Below are 21,252 nucleotides of genomic sequence, written 5' to 3' on the forward strand. Positions count from 1 at the left end.
GTTGTATGCTGAGCGTGTCATGGGTTGGGCCTCATGTTAAAATCTTCATCTTTTTTCGTATTTTTTGCTTTTAATCCTTCCATTTTTTATATTTGTAAGCCATAAACAAAAAACATCAATTCCTAACAATTAAGCATGGATAACTGCTAAATAATTATTTTTAAAGATATTTTAACTCTATTTTCATAAAATAAAAAAACAACTCTTATTTATCAGTTATCAAGGAAAAAGTCAATGATCAAATGGATTAAGGAGGAAGACTTTCAATTCAAAGTATTTCCATAATGTGGTGAATTGGGAGATGAGGGAGAATATGATAAAAGGATTAAATACTAATGGAGGATGGGTAGAAGAGCCAAATAAAGTAAAAAAGAAGCGTGCAAATTTTTCAAGAGAGGTTTCATGAAGAATGGATGGAAAGACCTACACTAGATGGTGTGTAGTTTTCCACGATAGAAGAAGTAGATAATGTTATGCTTACTTCATATTTTGATAAGGAGGAGGTTAGGGTGGCAGTGTGGGAATGTAGGAATAACAAGAGTTTGAGACCGGATGGATTCCATTTTAAGTTCATCAAAGAGTTTGGGCATGTTATAAAAGGTGAATTTTTTTAGATTTTTTGCAAAACTTCATCAAAATGAAGTATTTCCTAGGGGATGAAATTTGTCTTTTATCTCGCTAATTCCTAAAGTCAACAATCCACAAGGATTAGGAGGTTTTAGGTCAATCTCTTTGGTAAGGTGTATGTACAAAGTGGTGGCAAAGGTCCTAGCTTCGAGAATGAAAAAGGTATTGTGAAGATTCATTGACCAAAGGCAAAGTGTGTTTTTGGGAGAAATATGTTTGTTGCATAGTGTTCTTATTGCTAATGAGGTCATTAAGGAAGAAAAGAGGAAAAAGAAGAGATGTTTTATATTCAAAGTTGATTATGAAAAAGCATACAATTCTGTTAATTGGCATTTCATTCTATATATGCTTGGGCGACTTGGATTAAGGGGTGTTTGATCTCCAATTCGATTTTCATGCTTGTCAATGGAAGTCCTACAAAGGAGTTTGTGATGCATAGAGGGATTCAACAAGGAGACCCACTAGCACCATTTTTATTTACGGTGGTTGGAGAAGCTTTGTGTGGAATGATGAGAGAGGCAACAAATAAAAAAATATGTTTAAAGGAGTCTTGGTGGGAAACAAAAATATAGAGATCAATTTATTACAATATGTTGATAATGCAATTTTCATGGGAGATGCGACTTTGGATAATGTGTTGGTCATGAAGAGTATTATGAGGTGTCATGAAATGATTTCCAGGCTAAAAGTTAAATTTTTTTCAAAAGTAGTTTTGGAGGGTTTGGGGTGGATGATGAGAGGATTCAAAGATTTATTAATGTTTTGAATTTCCAATCACTCACTTTGCCATTTGTGTACTTGGGTATTCCTATTGGAGCTAATCCGAGGAGGGAGGAGACATGGATACCAATTATGAACAATATATCCAAAAGGCTTACATTATGGAAGTGCCATAAATTATCTATGACCAGAAGGGTATGCCTTATAAACTTTGTTTTGTATTCTTTACCACTTTTTCTCTTGCCATTTTTAGAATTCCAAAAGTGGTTGCAAAGAAAATTCAAAGTTTACAAGCTAGATTTTTATGGGAAAGAGAAAAGGATGATAAGAAAATCTCTTGGGTAAGATGGGAACATATATGCTCACCTAGGAGCCATGGGGGACTAGGAATTAAGGATGTGTGTTTGTTTAATGAAGCTTTTATGGCTAAATGGAGGTGGAATCTATATCATCAAAAATGAGAGTTGTGGTGTGAGGTATTAGAGTCAAAGTATGGTAGATGAAGGGATTTGGTTGAGGAAGAACTGCCACCAAATGCTTCTATTTGGTGGAGAGATCTAAAAAAAATATATGAGGGGGAGAATGAATTGAAATGGGTGGATGGTTTGATTATATGGAAACTAGGGAACAAGTTGGATACTATGTTTTGGTTAGACAAGTAGAGAGGAGGTGAGAGTCTTGCTCATAAATATAGTCGACTCTTCCTGAATTCATAGCAACAAGGAGAAATGGTAGGAAACATGGGAGTGTGGATCGAAGATGAGTGGAAGTGGGAGTTTAAGTGGAGAAGAGGATGGTTTGAATGGGAAGGGGTGATGGTGGAAAATTTCATGAATGAAGTGAGGGGTATAACATTGCGAAAAATGGAGAAGGATGAGTGGGTGTGGAGAGAGAAAAGTTATAGTTCATTTTAGGTTAGTTCTGCTTACGGGGATCTGCATTTGCCAATTAATTGATGAAAGTTGTCAACAATTGCTCTTTACGTGTGAAAAGATTCATCATATTTGGATGGAATGTTATCAATGGATAAATATGGAAATGACATTACAAGAATGTGCAGTCACATAGGTACTACAACATCAACAATCAATCTAGACGTAGAAATCTGAAAAAAGGAGCAATAGGGAAATAGTTTGATGTGGAATCACTTGGTGCATTTGGAGACATAGGAATTAGTATGTCTTTAACAATGTTCTTTTTGATACAGGAAAATTATGCAGGACATCAAGTTTTTTGTTTGGTCATGGTTAAAGAATATGGGAGATGGGTGGAGCTACTGATCGAGGTCGTACCCGAATCAAATAAACATGAAAATGCAGTAACTAGGAAGTGATCCTAGGTTGTTTCCCAATGAGCAGTGACAAACCAAATGTTCATAATATACTTGCAGTAATAGTAACGAATGGGGGGGGTTGTTTGTTTTGTGATTAAAGAGCAGAACAAGAAAACTGAAATACGAAACTACTAATATTAAAAACGGGTTGTTTCCTCTGATTCAGAAGCCATTCTCTTATCCTGGGTTGGAGAATTCGTCCCTAACAGTCAACCACTTAATCCAACCATATTTCAATTTACTAAGCGAAAATCAACTTAGGGTTTTCAATACGTGATTAGGCACCACATACACCAGTTAGCCCTTCGTCCATTAAGCATGAACGCAAGTTAGGCTCAGAGGCAATTAATCGAACACGAAGCGTGCACTGATTAATATTCACGAATTTGGGATACTGGTGAAGGGAGAACTGCCAGGAAACCACATTACAAGGGAAACCTCAAAGAGAGTTGGGCTTCGTCCTCAAAAGGAAACAACACCAGAAAATCTAGCCTTCCATGGATTCAAACAGAAAACACAATTGAAACATGAAGCAGAAACGTAAATGAACGAAAACGTAAATGAACGGAAACGTAAATGAACAGAAATGTAAAATGGAACAGAAACGTAAATGAGCGTAGAAGAAGAAGCAAGAACGAAATTGTAATTAGAAGCAGAAAACGTAAAATTGCATTACGAACTCAGAAACGTCAAAACAGAAAAACGAAAACCCTAAAACCAAGCTCTGAATAATGAATAGCATAACAAAATAGAATGCCCTCCACGAATCCCAAGGCAGCTATTTAAAAAGAGTCACTCAAAGTCACTGGGCCCTATTACAATACTCTGGCCCAAAACGAAATAAACACTGAACAACATAAAATAAAATTGCGAAATTTCCTAATTAGAAATTAACTAAGGTATGCGTTGCTTTATTTGTCCTCTTCAAGTCCACAACCAAAATCCGGATTAAGCCCAATGTTTCATTAATTCCTGAAATTAGATTAAAAACATCAAATTAGCTAATTGAGCCCAAATAATAAAACTGCCTAATTAATTGACAATTAAGACCAATCAATAATTAAAATGGTGCAAAAAGGGTTTAGAAAATAGAAGAAAATGATGGCACATCAGTTACTCTTATAACCAATGGATGATAACACAACATGCATGCCCAGTGGGATAAGGATGTGATTGAACTGTGTGGATCTGGATGTAGATTGTGAAATGGTTGATTATGATCACAATATTTTTTGCCTGATATGGATGAAAACTGCCTGCCAATACAAAGGTCCATGGCTACTGTCATCTTCTATTTTCAAAGCCATGTATTAGTGAGGAAAGGGAACATGGACCTTGTTATGGTTACTTGTTATTTAAATTGATTTACATTTAAATACAAAGTAACCAATAGTTAGCTTGTGGGAAAGTTATGTTTCTGGCATGTGTAGATGTAAGGATTTGTGGTAACCATTGTACCCTATTAAAATAATTTTTGCTGATTAAAAAAAATGGCACGTGTATGCCAGTATTCGTCACCTGAAATACCTTTAATTGAAACACTCTTAGCTTGCTCATTAGCATCGCGATCACCTCCTCATTAATGAACATATCTTTCTTGTTGAATGAAGCCACCCTAATAGATGTTGGCAGCATTATTTTCCGGTTTGTAGAATCAAAATAGGCATTTAGCAGAAAACAAAAAACAAGAATAGAGTAAAAAAATGACATCAAGAATTTTTAACATGGAAAACTCTTTCAATGTGAAAAATAAAAATCACGGGACCAAGCCAATAAATATCTCCACTATTAAAATAGGATTACAATAACACTCTTAATACAAGAAAATATCTCTCAACCTCACCCAATAAGGAATGTTTGCAATTCCTCGCAACTCTCTCCAACTTTTCACAAGTCTCTCTCTTTATAGGAGAAGGGGATGGCTTCCTTCAAGAGTGAGTGGTGGATGTCAATAAATGAGTTACATTCACAAAACTGATTGTAACTCTAATATTAAATTTCCTAAGTAGGGTGTGTAAGTCTGAACATCAAAGAAATCAATTTCAACTCCTTAGAAAATGCTCCACAACTTCCCATGCATACTTTAAAATGTACGCTTCTATTTTTCATGTATTTGAATTTACATGTTTATTTAAATGTAAACCAACCTTAATTATTGTTGATATATGTTGTAATTCAGTTAGTTAGTTAGGAGTTAGTTAGTGATTCATTTTGAAGTTAGTTTGACAGCTATGAAGGTTGTTATAGCTACATGTGCAGTGTGTATAAAAATAATAGTGATCATGAATGAGATATATGAGAGTGCAGAAGTGTTAATTCAGAACTTTAAGTTCCCTCTATTTTCTAAATCAATTCTTTCATCTTCTCTTATTCTCTAGCACAGAGTGAGTGAGTGCATATTGTGAGTGTGTGAAGAGCTTTATTTGTTCCAACAAACTGGTATTTAGAGTTGAGGTTCAAGATCCTTGGATACTGAAATTGAGATGGCTTCCTCGAATGGAAATTTTCCAGCATCTATGCCTGTTCTCATAGGCAAAAACTATGATGATTGGTGTGCTCAGATGAAGGTAATCTTTCGATTTCAAGATGTGACAGAAGTGGTGCAAGAAGGGGTTCAAGAACTTGACAAGAACCCAACTGATGCACAGAATGTGGCTCACCGTTATTTGATGAAAAGAGATGCAAAGGAATTGTTCATTATTCATCAGTGTGTAGATGCAGATAATTTTCAGAAAATTAGATCTGCCGATACTGCAAAGAAGGCATGGGATACTCTAGACAAATCCTATGCAGGGGATAGCAAACTCAAGAAGGTGAAGTTGTAGACCTTGAGAAGGCAGTATGAACTTCTACAAATGAGTGATCAAGAAAGCATTGGTGAGTTCTTTTCTCGAATCTTGGCAATTACAAATCAAATGAATGCTTATGGTGACAAGCAATCAGACGTGGGGATCATTGACAAGGTATTAAGAATCTTGACACCAAGATTCGATCATATAGTGGTGGAAATTGAGCAAGGCCAGAATCTTGAAGAAATGAAGATTGAAGAACTACAAGGAATACTTGAAGCTCAAGAGATGAGGCTCAATGAAAGAAATTCACAAAGATCAGCTGAGCAAGCTATGCAAGCCCAAATAACCAAAGGGAAAACAACTATGATGGTGGCAAGAATAAGAAGGGAAAGGGAAAGTGGAAGAACAATAGGCGGAAGGGGTCAGGTGAGGGCTCCAACAGTTCTGGAAATCATAACCAGAATGAAGAAACTAATAAGAAAAGTGGAGGGAATCATAAAGTGGGCAAGAAGAAATTCAACAAGAAAGGGATTCAGTGTTATAACTGTCAGAAATGAGGACATTTTGTAGATGAATACAGAAATAAATGGGTTCCAAGAAATGCATATGAGGCTCAATTGGCACAAGATGAAGATTCTGACTTTGATAACGTGTTACTGATGGCAACAACAAACTCAGAAGAAGACAATGTTAATTTGTGGTATCTTGACACAGGTTGTTCCAATCACATGACTGGACATAGAGAGTGGTTTGTAAACATTGATGATAAGGTGAAGAGCACGATCAAGTTTATAGATAACAACTCTGTAACTGCAAAAGGCATTGGAAAGGTGATGATTCAAAGGAAGGATGGACAACAATCATTTATCAATGATGTGCTATATGCTCCCAATATGAAGAATAATTTGTTGAGTTTGGGACATTTGCTAGAAAAAGGCTACTCAATGCAGATGGACGACAGTCAAATGAAGATATTTGATAGCAAGAGGAGGCTGATTCTAAAGGCCTCTTTGTTAAGGAACAGAACATTCAAGATTGGAATTCAGATTGCAGAATTTCAATGCTTGGCTGCTTCTATAAGTGATGAAAGCTGGATGTGGCATCATAGGTTTGGTCATCTAAATTTTAGGAGTTTAAGTGAATTGAAAATTAAGAAAATGGTTCATGGTCTTCCTCAAATTGAGATACCAAAACAATTGTGTGTTGAATTTTGTGTGTCAAAGCAACCAAGGAATTCTTTCAAGTCGGAAATTCCAATCAAATCCAAAAGAAAGCTTGAAGTGATCTCTATTCTGATGTGTGTGGTCCTTTTGAAGTGAAATCTCTAGGAGGTAACAGTTACTTTATGTCATTCATTGATGAATTTACTAGAAAAATGTGGACCTATCTCATTAAGCAGAAAAGTGAAGTGTTTAACATTTTTAAGAAGTTTAAGCTGTCGAGTGAAAAACAAAGTGTAGATGCAATTGGCTTTGATGTTTTGATGATGATCATGATGATGTGTTGCAATTGATGCAAATGGGCTTTTCAAGATTAAAATTCAAGACAATACTTCAAGATTACAAGGCACAACATCAAGATGATCACTAGAATATTAGGAAGGGAATTCCTAATTGAATTAGCAAAGGTTTGGCCAAGTGATTTAAAATAAAAAGTGTTTTTCAAAGCTTTTACTCTCTGGTAATCGATTACCAGAGGATGTAATCGATTACCAGTGGCCAAATACGTTTTATAACAGCTATAAAAATTTGAATTCAAAATTTTAGACTGTGTAATCGATTACACAATTTTGGTAATCGATTACCAGCAGTTAGTAAACGTTTTAATTCAAATTTTAAAAGCTGTAATCGATTACACAATTACTGTAATCGATTACCAGACAGGAATTTCAGAAAAATAATTTCAAGAGTCACAACTTTTCAAAGGCTTTACTCATGACCACCAATGGTCTATATATATGTGACTTAAACACGAAATTGCTTAGAGATTTTCAGAACAACAAAGTGTTTATCCTCTCAAAGAGCAATTTCATTTTATCCTCTTAAGAATTCCTTGGCCAATTCAATTGCAATTCATTAAGGAATTAATTGAGTGCTCAATCTGTAAAATCCATCTCTTTCAAGAGAGATTTGTTCCTCTTCTTCTTCTCATTCTCTAAGGGATTAAGAGACTGTGAGTCTCTTGTTGTAAAGAATCTCTAAACACAAAGGAAGGGTTGTCCTTGTGTGTTTAGAACTTGTAAAAGGAATTTACAAGTTAGTGGAACTCTCAAGCGGGTTGCTTGGGGACTGGACGTAGGCACAAGGGTGTGGCCGAACCAGTATAAAACTGAGTTTGCATTTTCTCTTCCCTTAATCTCCTTTATTTATTATTGCTTTATATTTATATTCAAGTTGCTTCATTTGAATTAATATTTAAGAAGATTGTCATTAAGGGAATTCATAACTTAAGTAAAAAGTAAGATAGATTTTTAATTAGGAGAAAAGTTTGGAATATCTTAATTCAACCCCCCCCCCCCCCTTCTTAAGATATCTGAGGCCACTTGTCTAACAAGTGGTATCAGAGCTTCATTCTTGAACAAAGTTTAGAAGCTTCAAGAAAAAGATGGCCTCAGCAAATTCCTTATTTCCAGAAGGGAATTCTATCAATAGACCTCCAATCTTTAATGGAGAGGGTTACCACTACTGGAAAACCCGAATGCAAATTTTTATCGAGGCAATAGATCTAAATATCTGGGAAGCCATTGAAATAGGGCCTTATATACCCACCACAGTAGAAAGAGTTTCAATAGATGGTAGTTCATCAAGTGAAAGCATAACCATAGAAAAACCTAGAGATAGATGGTCAGAAGAGGATAGAAAACGAGTACAATACAACCTAAAAGCCAAAAACATAATAACATCTGCCCTAGGAATGGATGAATATTTCAGAGTTTCAAATTGCAAGAGTGCTAAGGAAATGTGGGACACTCTTCGATTAACACATGAAGGAACTACAGATGTTAAAAGATCTAGGATAAATGCACTAACTCATGAGTATGAATTATTTAGAATGAATACAAATGAAAATATTCAGAGTATGCAAAAGAGATTTACACATATAGTAAATCATCTAGCAGCCTTAGGCAAAGAATTTCAAAATGAAGATCTTATAAACAAGGTGCTAAGATGTTTAAGTAGAGAATGGCAACCCAAAGTAACGGCTATTTCTGAATCAAGAGATTTGTCTAACATGTCTCTTGCCACTTTATTTGGTAAGTTGCAGGAACACGAGATGGAACTATTGAGATTGCACCAAAATGAAGAAAATGACAAGAAAAAGAAAGGAATTGCTCTTAAAGCATCATCCTCAATTCAAGAAGAAAGTGATCAGGATAATGATGCAGATGATGATGATGATCTAAGTTTCTTTGTAAAAAGGTTCAACAAATTTCTTAAAGTAAGAGGAAATCAGAGGCGACCAAATTTTAAATCAAAGAGAAGGACAGAAAATTCATCCTCTACTCTAAAATGCTTTGAATGCAATCAACCTGGACATCTGAGGGTTGATTGTCCCATCTTCAAGAAAAAGATGGAAAAATCTGAAAAGAAAAATCATAGTGAGAAGAAACTAAAGAAAGCATACATCACATGGGATGAAAATGATTTGGAATCCTCTGATGATTCTGAAAATGAAGAGATAAATCTTTGCCTTATGGCAAAAAGTTACGAAAGTGATGAAGAGGTAACATCTTCAAACAACTTATCTATTTCTTTTGATGAATTGCAAGATGCATTTGCTGATTTGCATAAAGAATCAATTAAACTTGCAAAATTAGTTTCATCATCAAAGAAAACAATTTCAAATTTAGAAAATGAAATTTCAAAATTAAACAAAGAATTAGATCTTCTTAGAAATGAAGTTTCAATCTCTAAAACAAATGAAAAAGTTAATATCTCCACTATAAATGACAAGAAAATAACAGATTCTTGTAGTTGTTGTGATAAATATGTAAAAGAAATTAAAGAGTTAAAAAATTCACTTGCAAAATTTTCATATAGTAGAAATAATTTAGATGTTATATTAAGTAAACAAAGAAGTGGTACATAGATAGCGGATGCTCAAAACATATGACTGGAGATGCATCAAATTTTACACACATATCTCCAAAGAAAAGCGGGCATGTAACATATGGTGACAACAACAAAGGTAGAATTCTTGGAGTGGGTAAAATAGGAAACTTGCTAAAGTCATACAAAACAAGAAAAATCTCAAGATTGCATCCATTAGAAGTGATCATGGGGGTGAATTTGAAAATAAAGATTTTGAATTATTTTGTGATGAACATGGTATTGAACATAATTTTTCTGCACCAAGAACTCCTCAACAAAATGGAGTTGTTGAGAGGAAAAATAGGTCATTGGAAGAAATTGCAAGAACTTTATTAAATGATACTTCTCTTCCAAAGTATTTTTGGGCTGAAGCTGTCAATACTGCATGTTACATCATGAATAGAGCCTTGATAAGACCTATTTTAAAGAAAACCCCATATGAATTATTTAATGGTAGAAAACCTAATATTTCTCATCTACATGTTTTTGGGTGCAAGTGCTTTGTACTTAATAATGGTAAAGATAATCTAGGAAAATTCGATGCAAAATCTGATGAAGGCATTTTTCTTGGATATTCTTTACAAAGCAAAGCATATAGAATATATAATAAGAGAACTATGAATATAGAGGAATCCATTCATGTTACCTTTGATGAATCTAATGCTATATTGTCAACAAAGAATATGCTAGATGACATTGCAGATTCTTTAGAACATATGAACATTCATGAACAAGATTCCAAAGGAAATGACAAAGGAAACAATGAAGATCCTCCAGAAGAAGGCAAATCCAATGATGTACTCCCAAGAGAATGGAAAACTTCAAGAGATCATCCCCTCGACAATATTATTGGTGATATCTCAAAAGGGGTAACAACTAGACATTCTCTTAAAGATTTATGCAATAATATGGCTTTTGTATCTATGATTGAACCTAAAAATATAAAAGAAGCCATAGTAGATGATAATTGGATCATTGCCATGCAAGAAGAACTAAACCAATTTGAAAGAAACAATGTATGGAAATTAGTAGAAAAACCTGAAAATTATCCTGTCATTGGAACAAAATGGGTTTTTAGAAATAAATTAGATGAACATGGGATAATTATTAGAAATAAAGCTAGATTAGTAGCAAAAGGGTATAATCAAGAAGAGGGGATAGACTATGAAGAAACATATGCTCCTGTTGCAAGATTAGAAGCCATTAGAATGCTTTTGGCATATGCATCCATAATGAACTTTAAACTTTATCAAATGGATGTTAAGAGTGCCTTTTTAAATGGCTTAATTCAAGAAGAGGTATATGTTGAACAACCCCCTGGTTTTGAAATTTCTGATAAACCAAACCATGTTTATAAATTACAAAAGGCTCTTTATGGTTTGAAACAAGCCCCTAGGGCATGGTATGAACGATTAAGTAATTTTCTTCTTGAAAAAGAATTCTCCAGAGGTAAAGTGGATACCACATTATTCATAAAGAGAAGGCATAATGATATTTTGTTGGTTCAAATATATGTTGATGATATAATTTTTGGATCCACTAATGATTCATTGTGCAAGGAGTTTTCCCTTGATATGCAAAGTGAATTTGAAATGTCAATGATGGGAGAACTAAAGTACTTTCTGGGATTACAAATCAAGCAAACTCAAGAAGGTATATTCATCAATCAATCCAAATACTGCAAGGAATTGATCAAAAGATTTGGGATGGATAGTGCAAAACACATGTCTACACCGATGAGCACTAATTGTTACTTAGATAAAGATGAATCTGGTCAGTCTATAGACATAAAACAATATCGAGGTATGATCGGATCTCTTCTTTATTTATCTGCTAGTAGACCGGATATTATGTTTAGTGTATGCATGTGTGCTAGGTTTCAATCCAACCCCAAACAATCACATCTAAGTGCAGTAAAGAGAATCATGAGATATCTATTAGGAACAATCAATTTAGGATTATGGTATCCTAAGAATTCAACATGTAACTTAATAGGATATTCTGATTCTGATTTTGCCGGATCTAAAACTGATAGAAAAAGTACAAGTGGAACTTGTCAATTTATTGGATCGGCTCTTGTCTCATGGCATAGTAAGAAACAAAACAGTGTTGCTTTATCTACTGCTGAAGCGGAGTATATCTCTGCCGGTAGTTGTTGTGCACAAATTTTATGGATGAAGCAACAATTATCTGACTATGGCATCATTCTTGATCGCATACCTATTAAGTGTGATAATACTAGTGCCATAAATCTATCCAAAAACCCAGTTCAACATTCAAGAACTAAACACATAGAGATTAGACACCACTTTCTTAGAGATCATGTCTTAAAGGGAGATTGTGTATTAGAATATGTTGATACTAAGAATCAACTTGCTGATATTTTCACTAAACCTCTCCCCAAGGAAGTGTTTTTCTCTATTAGAAGAGAATTAGGTCTCTTAGATGTAAGAGATTTAGAAAAATAGGAATTGATTGGTTGATTGATTGGTTGATTGATTGGTTGATTTACTTTTTACCTTTTGATTGTAGATTATTTTGGTTGATCTTGTTTGAATTCTTGTTTTTATGATAGAATTTATGATTTCTTGTGTATATAGTAATTGAATGATTGAATTTAGTGTATTAGTAGTGAAAATTAGACATATAGGATGTATTTGAGCATAAATATAGATATTCTCTTAGAAACTAGCCTAGGATAGGCTCTGGTAATCGATTACCAATCAGTGTAATCGATTACACATGAACAGGCAGCCTGTAATCGATTACAACATCCTGTAATCGATTACCAGAAGGCTTATTGGGCCTGTAATCGATTACCAATACCTGTAATCGATTACAATGCGTCATCTTCTATAAATACTCACGAAATCGGAGCTCGTGCGCAGCCAAAGCTTCCTCCACGTTTTCCTCCATACCTAGAACTTCAAACCTTCGATTCTCACTCGATTCTTCACCAAATCACGTCCCGTAAAGCCCAATCTTCCTCTTTTTCACTCCTCTTTCACTTCCACCGATCAAAATCCAGAAAAACTTCATCAAATGGCAGAGCCATCAAAGAAGAGAAAGGGATCATCTTCCACCGCCACCGCTGCTGCCCATCGTCGTCACGGCCCATCCGGAGCACCCACAGCACCTATTCCTCCTTCTTTGTCATCTCCAAGATCATCAACATTGTTTTCATCCGATGATCAACGTCTACGGTACCTTTCTCAGTTTTCCTCTAGAATAATCTTAGACCCTAAGTACCTAGACGTAGAGTTCTTTAATGATGAAACGTTTGATTGCTATCAAGTGTTTCAAAATTCTGGTCTTGTTGATTTCATGTCATTTAAATTGCCATATTATCCTGAACTTGTAAAGGTCTTCTACTGCAATTTAAAAATTCAGGATGGTATTATTATGTCTGAGGTGCATGGTACTTCTATGGTCATTGATCAGTCACTTTTCTTTTCTTTGACTCATTTACCCAGTCAAGGTGCACCTTTTGAGGGCACCATTGTTGATGACTGGAAATTCGATTATTCGAGTCATGATGCTCGTCGCATGGTCTGCAATGATCAAGCTGACATGACCGGTAGATTGTTGGCCGGGTCATTAACTTTTGATAATCGCATCATGCATTATATCATTGTTAGAATTTTGCTTCCTCGGTCTTCAAATTTAGCACAAGCCTCTGAGGAGGATTTGATTCTTATGTGGGCTTTTCTAACCGGTCGTCAGATCGACTGGGCCCATTTGGTTCGGTACCGAATGCATAAGGCATTACGGGTCAATGCACCTCTTCCTTATCCACACTTGATTACTCTGTTTTTGCGTCATTTTCAAATTCCGCTTGATGATGAACCCTTTGTTCAAGTCAAGCGTTCCTTTGCAATTGGTGCTGGTGCAGTGACCTCCTTTGGGTATCGTAAAGATCGGAATGGACAATGGCTGAAGAAGGATGCACTCCCTCCTCAAGATGAACGTACTCCTTCACCTCCTCCTCAACGTGAGGATTCCGCTCTCATGAATGAAGTCCTCTCCGAATTACGGGGTCTTCGTTCGTATGTTGGTGACCGCTTCGACTCGTTAGATTCACGCTTTGCCGGTATGGACATTCGTCTTACACAGCTTGAAGAGGATGTCGGATACATTCGTCAGAGTTTCGATCTTCCACCACCACCTCCATCTTCTTAGATTTTAGGTTATGATTATTTATCTTTTATAAGCCGTGTATTTTGGCTTTTAGTTTCTTAGAATTTACATTATTATGCTAAGTACTTTGCTTATTTATCTTGTGGATTTTAAATTTCAGTCTTGGATGTTTTGTGGTTGTTGACATTTTCAGTTATTTGGATTCTGGTTTGATTATTTCTTGTTTGTGAGTTTGGCTTATTGTATTTAATACTCTTATGCTTATATCTTGCTACTCCGTTGTTATAATTGTGTTGATTTCCGAGATCTTTGGCTTTTTGATGTTGCCAAAGGGGGAGAAAAAGGTTGTAGCAAAAGCTTAAGAAAAAGCTTAACAAGCTTAGAAATCAAGTGATCATGTATTCCGAAATATAGGGGGAGAAAAACGGATGCACATTTTATCTATATACAATTGTTTGTTGCTTGCTTGAATCTTGATTTCAGGTATTGTATTGTCATCATCAAAAAGGGGGAGATTGTAGATGCAATTGGCTTTGATGTTTTGATGATGATCATGATGATGTGTTGCAATTGATGCAAATGGGCTTTTCAAGATTAAAATTCAAGACAATACTTCAAGATTACAAGGCACAACATCAAGATGATCACTAGAATATTAGGAAGGGAATTCCTAATTGAATTAGCAAAGGTTTGGCCAAGTGATTTAAAATAAAAAGTGTTTTTCAAAGCTTTTACTCTCTGGTAATCGATTACCAGAGGATGTAATCGATTACCAGTGGCCAAATACGTTTTATAACAGCTATAAAAATTTGAATTCAAAATTTTAGACTGTGTAATCGATTACACAATTTTGGTAATCGATTACCAGCAGTTAGTAAACGTTTTAATTCAAATTTTAAAAGCTGTAATCGATTACACAATTACTGTAATCGATTACCAGACAGGAATTTCAGAAAAATAATTTCAAGAGTCACAACTTTTCAAAGGCTTTACTCATGACCACCAATGGTCTATATATATGTGACTTAAACACGAAATTGCTTAGAGATTTTCAGAACAACAAAGTGTTTATCCTCTCAAAGAGCAATTTCATTTTATCCTCTTAAGAATTCCTTGGCCAATTCAATTGCAATTCATTAAGGAATTAATTGAGTGCTCAATCTGTAAAATCCATCTCTTTCAAGAGAGATTTGTTCCTCTTCTTCTTCTCATTCTCTAAGGGATTAAGAGACTGTGAGTCTCTTGTTGTAAAGAATCTCTAAACACAAAGGAAGGGTTGTCCTTGTGTGTTTAGAACTTGTAAAAGGAATTTACAAGTTAGTGGAACTCTCAAGCGGGTTGCTTGGGGACTGGACGTAGGCACAAGGGTGTGGCCGAACCAGTATAAAACTGAGTTTGCATTTTCTCTTCCCTTAATCTCCTTTATTTATTATTGCTTTATATTTATATTCAAGTTGCTTCATTTGAATTAATATTTAAGAAGATTGTCATTAAGGGAATTCATAACTTAAGTAAAAAGTAAGATAGATTTTTAATTTGGAGAAAAGTTTGGAATATCTTAATTCAACCCCCCCCTTCTTAAGATATCTGAGGCCACTTGTCTAACACAAAGTAATAAGGTAATCAAAGTGCTTAGAACAAATGGAGGTGGTGAGTATAACTCACATGAATTTCAAGTATTTTGTGATAAATAGGGGATAATTCATGAAGTGACATCTCCCAATACACCTCAGCATAATGGTGTTGCTGAGAAAAGAAATAGAACCATTTTGAACATGGCCAAGAGCATGATGAAAGGGAAGGGAATGCCTCATTACTTCTGGGGAGAGGCAACTTTTACTGCTGTGTATATTCTGAATAGGTGTCCCACTAAGAGATTGCAGGGATACACACTTGAAGAAGCATGGTCAGAAAAGAAGCCTAGTGTGAGTCATTTCAAAATATTTGGTTCACTGTGTTTTAAGCATGTGCCTGAGCAGAACAAAAAGAAACTTGATGACAAGGCTGAACCAATGATACTCATTGGATATCATCCAATTGGTGCCTACAAGTTGTATGATCCTAGAATAAGGAAGGTTGTGATTAGCAGAGATGTCTTGATAGATGAAACAAAGGGCTGGAATTGGGAAATAAATGTTGTTGACAATGGTGAAAGAAAGGTGATTATGAACCTTGAAGACAAAGTGAAGAGGATGTACCATCATGTGGAGAGCAACTCAGAAGGTCACAAAAAGAGAGACAAGTACCACAAACACTCAGAGAATATGAATTATATCCTGATACAGCAATCACTGCAAAAAGGGATTTTGTGCACTTTGCTCTACTTGTTGAATCAGAACCAATGATTCATGATGAAGCCTCACAAAGTTCACATTGGAGAGCAGCTATGGAAGAAGAATTGAGATCAATTGAGAAGAATCAAACTTGGGAGTTAGTACACTTACCTCAAGGAAAAAGACCAATTGATGTGAAGTGGGTCTATAAGACTAAAGTAAAGCCTAATGGAGATGTGTCCAAGTATAAGGCAAGATTAGTAACAAGGGGATTTTTGCAAAAACATGGCTTGGATTACAATGAGGTTTTCGCTCCTGTTGCAAGACTTGAAACTGTTAGGCTCATTGTGGCAGTTGCTAGCAACAAAAACTGGTCTCTATATCAATTAGATGTGAAGTCAGCATTTTTGAATTGGCCACTTAAAGAAGAAGTCTACATAACTCAACCACCTAGTTATATAGTGGCAGGACAAGAGGATAAAGTCTACAAGTTGAATAAGGCACTATATGGTCTCAAGCAGGCTCCTAGAGCCTGGAATATGAAAATTGATAGCTTCCTAGTCCAACAGAATTTCACCAAGTGCACTACTGAGCATGGAGTTTATGTCAGAAACACAGATTCTGGTGAGTTTTTGATAATATGTCTCTATGTAGATTATTTGCTAGTGACTGACAGTAGTAAAGAAGATATAAGAGTGTTCAAAGGAAGAATAATGGAAGAATTTGAGATATTTGATCTTGGTGAACTATCATACTTCCTGGGTATTGAATTTGTTTCTACCAGTAAAGGGATTTTCATGAATTAAAATAAGTATGCATAAGACATTCTGAAGAGGTTCAATATGATGGATTACAATTCTTTTATCACACCAACTGAAACTGGAATTAAGCTGCAAATAGATGGGGATGAGAAAGAAGTTGATCATACCTTGTACAAGCAAATTGTAGGCTCATTGAGGTACCTATGTAACACCAGACCTGATATTGCCTATTGTGTTAGGTTGATAAGCAGGTTTATGGAGAAACCAAAGACACCTCACTTCCTGGAAGCAAAGAGGATTCTGAGGTATGTGAAAGGAACATTGGATCTTGGCATTTTATATCCTTACAGTCAGAAGAATATAGAAGGAGAAGTGTTTGGTTATAGTGATTCAGATTGGTGTGGTTATAAGGATGATAGGAAAAGCACTACTGGGTATGTTTTCAAATTCGGAACATCACCAATCTTTTGGTGCTTAAAGAAGCATAGTGTAGTTGCTTTGTCAACATGTGAAGCAGAATATATTGCTCTGCTATGGCAGCCTGTCAAGCTCTATGGTTGGAAGCTTTAATGGAAGAACTAAACTTGAGAAATTGCAATCCTATGAGGTTGTTGATGGATAACAAATCAGCAATTGATTTAGCTAAGCATCCTATGGCACATGGCAGGAGTAAACATATTGAAACCAAGTTTCATTTCCTACGTGATCAAGTGAGTAAGAAGAAGCTTGAATTGGAGTTTTGTAGGTCTGAAGATCAAGTTGCAAACATACTAACTAAGCCATTGAAGTCTATCAAGTTCAAGGAATTGAGAGACAAGTTAGGAGTGACATCCTTGACAAATCTGAATTAAGGAGGGATGTTGATATATGTTGTAATTCAGTTAGTTAGTGATTCATTTTGAAGTTAGTTTGACAACTATGAAGGTTGTTATAGCTACATGTGCCGTGTGTATAAAAATAATAGTGATCATGAATGAGATATATGAGAGTGTAGAAGTTTTAATTCAGAACTCTAAGTTCCCTCTATTTTCTCAATCAATTCTTTCATCTTCTCTTATTCTCTAACATGTGAGTGTGTGTGAAGAGCTGTATTTGTTCCAACAATTATAAAGGAATTTCCAATAATAAATAAATAGGTGAGAGATAACATATTGTCTAGTGTTATGATTATCTATCCTTTTTGGTAGATGGAGGACAGACTAGGTATGTTCTTGTTGGGGCAATCTCCCTCCCTAAAATATTTAAATCAGTTACTATCTATATGTTAAAAATGTAATTGTTCACTTCTTTCGATTCCAATATTAATTTGAGATAAAAACTCACATTTCCCAACCTACTATTAATATTTGATTCTAACAATAAAGAGATATAAAACTCACATGTTTGTTACCATGAGAGACAAGTATTTAAAAAAAAATTATAACGCAAATTATAACACATGTATTTGAGGTTGTTAGAATATATACTGTGATATTATATTTCTTATTAGATTAAATTATTAAATTAAATTATAATTTTGATCTTTTTTAATTTTTTGTTTTCGATTTTTGATATTTCAATTTTATTTATTTTTGTAATTTAATTTCTATATTTTATAAAAATCATAATTTTAGTTTAATTCTCAATTTTATATTTTAATTTTTTCATTTCTTATATTTTAATTAATTAATTCTTGATGGTACTTAAATGAAGATAGATTTAATTATATCAAAATAAAAAATAAAATTAAATGTAACAAAATTAAGGATTGAATTAAAATTATAAATAACTAAAGGGTGTTGCTAGGTACACCCAGCATTATTGCTGGTGCACCCAGCATTCTTTGTAAATGCGAAAAATGTCTCTGGCTTCTTTCTCCCTTAAAAGTTGTTTTTATTCTAAACATCCGCAGCAGCCATTTTCTGTGCAGTCTTCTTCTCCCATTTCTCTCGTCGGTGCCACATTTTATTCGGTTCGTTGGCAAAGGTTAGGTTCGGTGAAGGTGAAGGTACCCGTGTTTAGTGTTGTGGTGGCCGTTGGCGGCATACTGTAGAAGCAAGCTTCATGATGATGAATCAAGATTGATTCATGGAGTTTTGATGATGTCAAAGAATCAAGAGTCAAGCAAATTCCAAAGATTCAAGAATGAAGTTCCAAGAATCAAGATCAAGATTCAAGACTCAAGATTCAAGAATCAAGAGAAGACTCAATCAAGATAAGTATTAAAAAGTTTTTTCGAAAACTGAGTAGCACATGAATTTTTCTCAAAACCTTTTACCAAAGAGTTTTTACTCTCTGGTAATTGATTACCAGATTATTGTAATCGATTACCAGTAGCAAAATGGTTTTCAAAAAGCTTTAAAACTGAATTTGCAACGTTCCAATTAATTTCAAAATGTTGTAATCGATTACAAGTATTTGGTAATCGATTATCAGTGTGTTTGAACATTGAAATTCAAATTTAATTGTGAAAAGTCACATCCTTTCAGAAAAAAACCTTTGTGTAATCAATTACACTGATTTGGTAATCGATTACCAGTGATAGTTTCTGAACAAAATCAAAAAGATGTAACTCTTCCAATAGTTTTCAGATTTTCTAAAGGTTATAACTTTTCCAATGGTTTTCAAAGTTTTTCTAAAGGTTATAACTCTTCTAATGATTCTCTTAACCAGACATGAAGAGTCTATAAAAGCAAGACTTTGATTTGCAATTTTAATCATCTTGAACAACCTTTACAATACAATCCTTTACAACCTTTGAATCTCTTTGAACTTCTTCTTCTTCTTCTTCTTCCTTTTGCCAAAAGCTTTCCAAAGTTTTCTGGTTTTCTAAACCTTGAAAACTGTGCTATTCGTCTATTTCATTCCCTTCTACATTTGCCAAAAAGAATTCGCCAAGGACTAACCGCCTGAATTCTTTTTGTGTCTATCTTCTCCCTTTTCCAAAAGAACAAAGGACTAACTGCCTGAATTCTTTTGTGTCTCCCTTCTCCCTTGTCAAAGAATTCAATAAGACACAGTCTCAGAATTCTTTTGATTCTTCCCTTTCCCACAAACAAAAGATTTCAAAGGACTAACCGCCTGAGAATTCTTTTGTTTCCCCCTTCACAAAGTTTCAAAGGTTTAATCGCCTGAGAACTTTGTCTTAACACATTGGAGGGTACATCCTTTGTGGTACAAGTAAAGGGTACATCTACTTGGGTTGTTGACTGAGAACAAGAGAGGGTACATCTCTTGTGGATCAGTTCTAGTGGAGGGTACATCCACTAGGTTGTTCAAAGAGAACAAGGGAGGGTACATCCCTTGTGGATCTTTGCTTGTAAAAGGATTTTTACAAGATTGAAAAGAAATCTCAAGGACCGCAGGTCGCTTGGGGACTGGATGTAGGCACGGGTTGTTGCCGAACCAGTATAAAAACTCTTGTGTGTTTGTCTCCTTCTTCCCTACTCTTTTAATTTTTGTTGTGCACTTTAATTCCTGCTTTTACTTTTGGTTAAGTTTCATTTATGTTCTCTATTTTCTTAACAACATAGTAAAAGCCTAAGAAGAGTAAATTTTTAATTAGTAAAGGTTTAGGAATAATTAATTCAACCCCCTTCTTAATTATTCTGAGGTCACGTGATCCAACACATACGAGGTACCACAGATCGCGCGGATCATGTTGATCCGTAAGCAACTTGCGGATCAACTTCATTTGTAAGAAACTTGCGGATCAAGTTGATTCGTAAGCAACTTGCGAATCAAGTTGATCCGTAACAAACTTGCGGATCAACTTTGTCAACTACAGATCAATTGCGGATCAACAAAATCATATGCGGATCACATCATAACATACACGGATCAAGTAGAATGAGTTGGGTGCACAAAAACTGCTTTAAATATACCTGGAGGGTATTTTTATCTTTTCACGTAGAGTGTTGGGTGCACCTAGCAACATCCATATCTAAAATGTGGCGAGTAAAATCTTGAGTAAAAATAAAATAAAATCCCAGACTAAAAAATAAATGATGATCAAAATTATAATTTATTTATTTATTATATTTTGTTTATTATATGATAATTTTTGTATTTTGGCCCCCTAACAACGATGTCTGGTTCCGTCCCTATCTTAAGTGCCATTGTTCCACAAATGTCGAAACCAATGTCGCCAACTCCTTGATGGTCACATCTTGAGGCTGAGGGTTACCTTACCTCATTGCTGACTTGCTCAAGTTATTGAGCGGTCTATTTATACTCACACGCATAACACAACATGGTTCGCAACTGTCATCAACAAAGAATCATTTATAAGGACGTGTTTGAGGGTGTGTTTGATAGAGAAAAAATAGGTAAAAAAAAATAAAAGAGAAAAAAATTTCAGATTTGTGTGTGGATCTCGTATTTTTATTTTTCTATGTTAATTTAAATATATTTTTTTCTCTCCAATCAAACAATCCCTAAGACCTCTCGGGTAAAGGAGCCCGGCCTCTGCAACAGCATCTATGCATCAACCTTAACAAGCTCAACAACATCTAGAACATTAATTAGCAGGATTTTTTT

The 21,252-nt window shown here is 34.9% G+C and overlaps 2 protein-coding genes across 2 annotated transcripts; both read left to right on the forward strand.

Moving 5' to 3' along the window:
* The first annotated feature begins 5,535 nt into the window (after nucleotides 1-5,535).
* On the forward strand, nucleotides 5,536-6,791 carry LOC106794428 (uncharacterized). Its single transcript, XM_014761699.1, has 2 exons — nucleotides 5,536-5,893; nucleotides 6,043-6,791. The coding sequence occupies exons 1-2, from the start codon at nucleotides 5,536-5,538 to the stop codon at nucleotides 6,789-6,791; spliced, it is 1,107 nt and encodes a 368-aa protein (XP_014617185.1).
* A 10,027-nt stretch (nucleotides 6,792-16,818) lies between these two features.
* On the forward strand, nucleotides 16,819-17,304 carry LOC121172847 (secreted RxLR effector protein 161-like). Its single transcript, XM_041005489.1, has one exon. The coding sequence runs from the start codon at nucleotides 16,819-16,821 to the stop codon at nucleotides 17,302-17,304; it is 486 nt and encodes a 161-aa protein (XP_040861423.1).
* Nucleotides 17,305-21,252: the final 3,948 nt, after the last annotated feature.

The sequence above is a fragment of the Glycine max genome, chromosome 9, assembly GCF_000004515.6.
Source record: "Glycine max cultivar Williams 82 chromosome 9, Glycine_max_v4.0, whole genome shotgun sequence".
Classification (NCBI taxonomy): Eukaryota; Viridiplantae; Streptophyta; class Magnoliopsida; order Fabales; family Fabaceae; genus Glycine; species Glycine max.